Source organism: Brachionichthys hirsutus, chromosome 7 (assembly GCF_040956055.1).
Source record: "Brachionichthys hirsutus isolate HB-005 chromosome 7, CSIRO-AGI_Bhir_v1, whole genome shotgun sequence".
Classification (NCBI taxonomy): domain Eukaryota; kingdom Metazoa; phylum Chordata; class Actinopteri; order Lophiiformes; family Brachionichthyidae; genus Brachionichthys; species Brachionichthys hirsutus.
In genome coordinates this window covers 2558477-2566482 of record NC_090903.1, presented here as the reverse complement: position 1 = coordinate 2566482, position 8006 = coordinate 2558477, and the positions used below count along the sequence as shown (strand labels likewise).

Genomic DNA, 8006 nt, shown 5'->3' with positions numbered 1-8006 from the left:
AAACAGTACTCGTATACTCCGATGTAATATTGAGTCAAACGGATTTAGCATTTTTTTTTTGTCCATGATGGTCCCAGTAATGTTTTAGTCCCTATAAATCAGTTGTATTTGAGGCAGCTGGCCTTTCGTCTTTCGTTGGTGGTCCATGAACACAACTAAACATAACACGATGTCCTCTGTCACCCGCTCCCGTCCTCCTGTTTGCTAGGGAAGTCCCAGGCTCCAGTGTTTGATGTGTTCGAGGCTTTCATCAACACGAACAGCGTCCAGGTCTTTGCGAACGCCGCCACCGACTACATCCTGTGCCTCATGAAGTTCGTCAAAGGTTTGGGTATGCCTCTCGGCCCGGTGACGGATCTGCGTTTTCCTCTTTATGGCACGTACGCTGTGTTTTCGGTCGGTCGCTGCTCTGATAAGGTCACGGGTGCGTAAGTGTGTCGATTCTCCAAATGCAGGCTTTCAGATGAAAGGTCAAGATCAAAGTTAACACTTGATCACAAGGAACACCGTGACTTGGCTGGGAGTCGAGCTGAGATTCGACACCGACGTGTCGCCACCGGTTCTTCTCTCGGAGGGTCCCTGAGATGTCCCCGTGGTCTGTCTCACGTCCCTGTTTGTAGGAGAGGTGGACTGTAAGGAGATTGGAGACCATGTTTCAGGAGTCAGCGCCACTGACCTCTGCCTCCCTGCTCTCGATTACCTCCACAAGTGTTCCCAGGTAGGCGCTGTGGAGCTGGCATGTTGACACCTTCCTCTTCCTCTCCGTGACCAAACTGAAAACCGTCTTCCATCGGATCCGCAGCTGCTGGCAAAGATCTACAAGATGCCGTCCAAACCCTTGTTCCTGGGGGCGCGACTTGCCAGCCTGCCAATGAGATCGCAGGAACGCCCGGACGGCACCGAGGACTCCGGCGTCCTGCAGGAGTTCGATGACGGCACAGGTATCGGTCTGCATCGGCTGGCCGGACCGCCCTCTTGGTGCGCCGCCGTTTGTTGACGGCGCTCGTCCTGCAGGTCTGATCCAGGTCTGGATCTTGCTGCTGGAGCAGCTCACGGCCGCCGTGTCCACCTGTCCTCGCCAACACCAGCCTCCGACCCTGAAGCTGCTCTTCACTCTGTTCAGAGAGCTCGTCGTCGTCCCGGGTAACACGCCCGACGTCCCGATCAGCCCCCCCCCGGATTGATTTGGGTGTGATTGATCCATTCCCTGGAGGTTCTTGAAGCTTTGTTTCCTCGGTGCAGGTCCAGGTTTTGCCATCTTCTCCGTCGTTCAGCTGCTGCTGCCTGTGATGTCACTGTGGCTGCAGCGTAGCCATGGCGACCACTCCTATTGGGATGTGGCAGCTGCAAACTTCAAACATGCTATTGGCCTGTGCTGCGAGCTGGTGGTGGAGCATGTCACCAGTTACACGCACTCAGGTGGGCGGGTGGATGGCAGACTGCATTGTGTGTGTGTGTGTGTGTGTGTGTGTTGTGTGTGTGTGTGTCCCCTGACAGACTGCATTGTGGGTGTTTCTGCAGACATCGGCTGTGAGTCTCTGGTCAACCTGATGCTGAACGACCTGTTCAAGCTGCTTGTGTCCTGCGTGTCTGAACCTGCAGAGACCGTCTCCAGAGTGGGCTGTTCCTGCATCAGGTGTCCACGCCCGAGTCCTGTGTCCTATCGCTAGTAAAGATGATGCGTCCCTCCACCGTGCCAGAGATTAGGTCCCACTTCTGATGCGTCCTCCCACCGTGCCAGAGATTAGGTCCCACTTCTGATGCGTCCTCCACCGTGCCAGAGATTAGGTCCCACTTCTGATGCGTCCTCCACCGTGCCAGAGATTAGGTCCCACTTCTGATGCGTCCTCCACCGTGCCAGAGATTAGGTCCCACTTCTGATGCGTCCTCCACCGTGCCAGAGATTAGGTCCCACTTCTGATGCGTCCTCCACCGTGCCAGAGATTAGGTCCCACTTCTGATGCGTCCTCCACCGTGCCAGAGATTAGGTCCCACTTCTGATGCGTCCGCCACCGTGCCAGAGATTAGGTCCCACTTCTGATGCGTCCGCCACCGTGCCAGAGATTAGGTCCCACTTCTGATGCGTCCTCCACCGTGCCAGAGATTAGGTCCCACTTCTGATGCGTCCTCCACCGTGCCAGAGATTAGGTCCCCACTTCTGATGCGTCCTCCACCGTGCCAGAGATTAGGTCCCACTTCTGATGCGTCCTCCACCGTGCCAGAGATTAGGTCCCACTTCTGATGCGTCCTCCACCGTGCCAGAGATTAGGTCCCACTTCTGATGCGTCCGCCACCGTGCCAGAGATTAGGTCCCACTTCTGATGCGTCCTCCACCGTGCCAGAGATTAGGTCCCACTTGCTGGTGCACCTAATCTGGGACCTAATCTGCCGCTGACCAATGGACCAATGGGCTTGCAGCCACAAACAGTTGTCCAAACTTGTTCTCAGTTTGTTAGAACAATTTAAAAGGTTTCTAGTAGTTTCAGCCTCGTGTTTGGTATTCAGAGAAGGGTTGTGTTGTTGTTGTTGTTGTTTTACTAATGTGTCGTGTTTCTCTCAGGTATGTGTTGGTCACTGTGGGTCCAGCGTTCACAGAGGAAATGTGGAGGTTGGCTTGCTGTGCTCTGCAGGATGCTTTCTCTGCTACACTAGAACCTGTAAAGGTGCACGCACGAGCACACACACACACACCAAAATGCCATTTCCACCCTACTACAGCCGATTCAGTCCCCAATCACTCGCCCCACCCTCGCAGACGCCCTGACTGGTAATGACGTCTGTCTGTCTGTCTGTCTGCAGAACCTCCTGGCCTGTTTCCACAGTGGTTCAGACAGTTTCTCGGGGGACGCCTGCGAGGTGAAGGTTGCCGCTCCGTCCCCGCTCCCCTTCTGCCGAGGCCGAGTACGGGAGGATCAGGGCGATGGCTCAGCAGGTCGGCGCTCCGCACGGCGGGACGCGTTTGACTAGAACCGTCCTGGAACGCATGTGGACGTGTCCTCTGTGTGTCTCAGGTCTTCATGCTGGACAACCAGTGCTCGCCGAAGACGCCCAGTAACAAGGAGGGCTTTGAGCATGCGCAGTCCTGCGTGCTCGTCATCGAGCCGCCGTCTGACCAGCAGTCCAATGGACAAGCTCACAAGAGGTGGACAGCACGCACACCACACACACAGTACACACACACAGTACACACACACCACAACACACACACACACACACACACACACAGTACACACACACACACAGTACACGCACACAGTACACACACACACAACACACACACACAGTACACACGCACACACAGTACACGCACACACACACACAGTACACGCACACACACGCACACACACACACACACACAGTACACACACACACACACACACACACACACACACAGTACACGCACACACACACAGTACACACGCACACACACACACACGCAGTACACGCACACAGTACACGCACACAGTACACACACACAGTACACACACACACACACACACAGTACACACACACAGTACACACACACACACACACACACAGTACACACACACAGTACACGCACACACACACAGTACACGCACACAGTACACACACACACACAGTACACACACACACAACAGTACACGCACACAGTACACACACACACACAGTACACACACACACACACACAGTACACGCACACACACACACAGTACACGCACACAGTACACACACACAGTACACGCACACAGTACACGCACACAGTACACGCACACAGTACACACACACACACACAGTACACAGTACACGCACACAGTACACACACACAGTACACACACACACACGCAGTACACACACACAGTACACACACACAGTACACACACACAGTACACACACACACACGCAGTACACACACACAGTACACACACACAGTACACGCACACACACACAGTACACACACACAGTACACACACAGTACACACACGCAGTACACACACACAGTACACACACACAGTACACACACACACACACACAGTACACACACACACAGTACACACACACACACACAGTACACACACACACACACACAGTACACACACACAGTACACACACACACACACACGCAGACGCATGCTGGACTCCAATGCAGTATTTGCAACTTGTGTTTTCTCGATCTCCACTCTGAAGCTAGAGATGTCGTTTTCCGGAGTGGGTGAAAAACATTTGTTTATTTATTGCTTCTTGTTTTGAGCTACAGTAAACGCTGCCGAGGACCCCCCCCCCCCCCCACGCCCCCCCCGCCTCCCTTTCATGCAGTTTGAGAATAATGGCCAAGCAGCCGGGACTTTCAGTCACGGAGCATTAACGGCTCGTTTCAGTCGATGGTGAGACGTTGTGTCCACCAGGAGCACCCAGCAGGAGGACAACTTGAACTCTGACCTTCACACACACGACACAATTCTTTAACATGTAGCACGCTACATGTGTAGCGGGAAACCCGCCAGGCGTGCGACGAGCAGACGGTCGGATGCAGGGAAGGATCATTTAAAGAGGACAGAGAAACACCCGACAGGAGACCCACAGTATTCTTTCATACTAATGACCGGATTACAGTGTGGGTTAGAGTCCGTCTCTTGCCTTTTATGGGGCATCCGTCCACCATCCGTCCACCATCCGTCCACCATCCGTCCACCCACGACTTCTGACTCTGCTTCTCTTTGCTTCTTTCCCTGCTGCTGCTGTTTCAGGAAAATTGGGTAAGCATTCTGGGAAGTTGCGCTTGTCTCGTTTAACGGTGTGAAATGGCCTGATGCAATATAGTGGATCATGGATCTGATCGCCATGGAGACAAGCTTATTCAACTGTACAGAAACACGTACATGTACAATATATCCATGCTGTGATATTTGTCCTCAAAATGAGTTTCATGGAGCTCATGACTGGAATACCAGATGATTCTCTGAATATTAATAGTCCCACTATTAGTAAGTATTAATATTAGTAATACTGAAATGTTTGTTTCATGATATTAAAACGCAAATAAAAGAGAAACAGTCAAAACGGCCGGCTGAGGAAGTATAAATGGGGGGGGGGGGTAAAATAAAAAACATATACGTATATAAATACAAGAAATGGTGGATTCTTCAGGATCCCGTTCCGGACCATCGTGGTGAGCCTGCTGTCGCATCAGGTCCTGCTCCAGAACCTCCATGACATTCTGCTGGACGAGTTTGTCCAGCAGCAGGAAGGCCAGGAAAGTCTCCCGCCTGCGACCTTTGACCCCGGCAGAAGCACGGCAGGCTTCCTGCGCTACATCTCCATGACTAATCTCGCCATAATCCTGGACCTGCTGCTGGACTCCTACAGGTCGGTGTCGCCGGGGCCGGCGTGACCCAAAGGCTCGGCTGACGATGCGTTTCTCTGCAGGACGTCTCGCGACTTTGACAGCAGGCCGGGCCTGAAGTACCTCCTGATGAAGGTGTCGGGCGTTCACGGAGCAGCTAATCTCTACCGCCAGTCCGTGATGAGCTTCGACCTGTACTTCCAGGCCCTGCTGGGCGCCACGCTGAGCCAAAGCGACAGCATTAGCGGCCGGCAGGTAGGAGCCGTCGCTCGCTCCATTCATTTTTAATAATGACAGATTTGTGTCGACGGGGTTTCTCCTCGTAGCAGAATCAGCGCTTTATGCTGAGGAAAGTTAGACACGAGTGGTGCAACAAAAACACTGTAAAAAAACAAAACCAAAAATCTTTTCATTTTATTGCGTGAAGTTGATTCATTATTTTTTTTTTACTTCACTCCAGATACATTTTTTTAAACGTTTTTATTACAAGCAGTGGCTCAGCTGTCCATCGATTGATCCGTGCTCTGCCTCTAGGTGAAGAGGATTCTGCATGAGGAAGAGGAGAGCAGCTCTGACTCGTCCCAGCCCGGCTCTGCTTCCTCGGAGGATGAGGACATCTTTGAGGAAACGGCGCAGGTGAAGCAGAACGGCCAGCATGTTCAGGAATAAAGACTGAGGACGGCCTCCCCGCTTCCTCCCCCGATCGGCCCAGAGGCGATGCTTGAAGTCCAGTCGGCCAGATGTTCCTAGCAAGCCGAGGAAGGCCTATTGCTCAACCCCCCCCCCCCCTACTTACCAGAGAGCGATCAGCTGAGCTTAGCTCCGCTTTTCCCTAGGGGTCGATCCATATGATTTTTTTTTATGAATGATATTCATTTGCAATAAGAGTTAAAATATCTGCATCAAACTTTAGAATAGTGTAATACAAACTCGAACGAAAAAGTAAACAACGTTAAACAACCATCAATGCCCTAAAGTTTTCTCGCCATACCCTTAGCATGCTAGCCTGCAATAAAGCTAACTGAATGTTACTCTCTCACATACACATTTTACTATTTACTAACACAGTCAGAGGGGCGTGGCTGCAGGCAGAGGGGCGTGGCTGCAGGCAGAGAGGCGTGGCTGCAGACAGAGGCGTGGCTGCAGGCAGAGAGGCGTGGCTGCAGGCAGAGAGGCGTGGCTGGAAGCAGAGAGGCGTGGCTGCAGGCAGAGAGGCGTGGCTGCAGACAGAGAGGCGTGGCTGCAGGCAGAGAGGGCGTGGCTGCAGGCAGAGAGGCGTGGCTGCAGGCAGAGAGGCGTGGCTGCAAGCAGAGAGGCGTGGCTGCAGGCAGAGAGGCGTGGCTGCAGGCAGAGAGGCGTGGCTGCAGGCAGAGGGGCGTGGCTTCAGGCAGGGAGGCGTGGCTCCAGGCAGAGGGGCGTGGCTGCATCGGAGCCAAAATAAGCCAGTTTTACGTTGATCGCTTATCGGCCGTCGGATGAATCACAAAGGCCGTCGGATGAATCACAAAGGCCGATGCCGGTTGTCGGTCGAGTGTCTGAAACAAACGGCAGCAGATCAGCTGCAAATCTGAAGTCTGTCATTGACCTGCGACCTCGGGGGACACTGCTGGACACCATGTCCAAACATGCTGTTTGTTATGGACCACCTGCCGAGCAGCACTCGGGTTTCAGATCAGGTACCCCCCCCCCCCCCCCCCCCTCCCCCGGGAAAAGGCCTGGTCAGCGGATCAGGAGGGTCTGTCCCAGGTCCGGATCCAGGGTGGGGACCCAGTTAGCTCGATACGTTTCTCACTCCTTGTTCCTTCCTCCAGGTCAGCCCCCCCCGTGGCCGGGACAAACGGCACAACTGGAGGGCCCCGCCCCTTCGCTCAGCGTGCAGCCGCTGGGCAGCACCGACTGGCGTGGCTGGTGAGGCGTCTCTACAAACTGTGCATGGATCTGTGCAGCAGCTACATCCAAATGCACCGCGACCTGGAGGGCCTGCTGGAGGAGACGGTGCTGCTGAGGGGGGGGGCAGAGGCAGGGGAGGGCGGCTTCGCCCCCCTCTTCCAGTCGGAGACTTCCCCCCCAACATCGGCTTGGGGGACGCCATCAGAGGAGGGCGGGCACAGGTGTCACACGGCGTCACCGGGAGACACGCCCACAGCCGCCCCCCCAGGATTCAGGTCTGAACAAACGGACGATGATAAATGACCTGAAACTAAAGGGAATGAAATTAGCATAATTTGTTTATTACAGTAGTCCCTCATTTTCCGCGGGGGTTACGTTCCAAAAACAAGCCGCAATAAGTGAAATCCGCAATGTAGTAATCTTTATTTATTTTAATTATTATACATGTACATAAATGTTTTAAGGCTGTAAAACCCCTCACCACACACTTTATACACGTTTAACAGTCAGGCATTAATCTAAATAGATTGTTTCAGTATTATAGAATGAAACCAAAGATCAAAACCTTTTCAGAACTAAACATTTGTTTGAGGAATATAAATATATAGTACGTACAGTAAACGTTTTCCTGTTAATAATGTTAAGGCGTGCAGGTCGAGGAAAGAGCCGCTTGGAGTGCAGAAGAACAAATATTCTACTCATGCTGTCTTTAGCCTCTCATGGGCTGCTTTATTGGATAGCTTAGCACAGCGGAACGGCAGCGGCTACATGTATCAACAGGAAGAAACAAAAC

At 53.0% G+C, this 8006-nt stretch overlaps 1 protein-coding gene across 1 annotated transcript in view; it reads left to right on the top strand.

Annotated features, from left to right (window-relative positions):
- arfgef3 (ARFGEF family member 3) overlaps positions 1-8006 on the top strand; it is a 57063-nt gene that overhangs the window by 46734 nt on the left and 2323 nt on the right. Inside the window, 16 exon segments of the mRNA XM_068741526.1 lie at positions 209-331; positions 621-718; positions 803-941; positions 1015-1143; positions 1243-1419; positions 1522-1636; positions 2561-2663; positions 2800-2877; positions 2879-2932; positions 3012-3142; positions 5128-5346; positions 5407-5578; positions 5858-5959; positions 7135-7180; positions 7183-7221; positions 7224-7488. Coding sequence (XP_068597627.1) covers positions 209-331; positions 621-718; positions 803-941; positions 1015-1143; positions 1243-1419; positions 1522-1636; positions 2561-2663; positions 2800-2877; positions 2879-2932; positions 3012-3142; positions 5128-5346; positions 5407-5578; positions 5858-5959; positions 7135-7180; positions 7183-7221; positions 7224-7488 — 1990 coding nt within the window.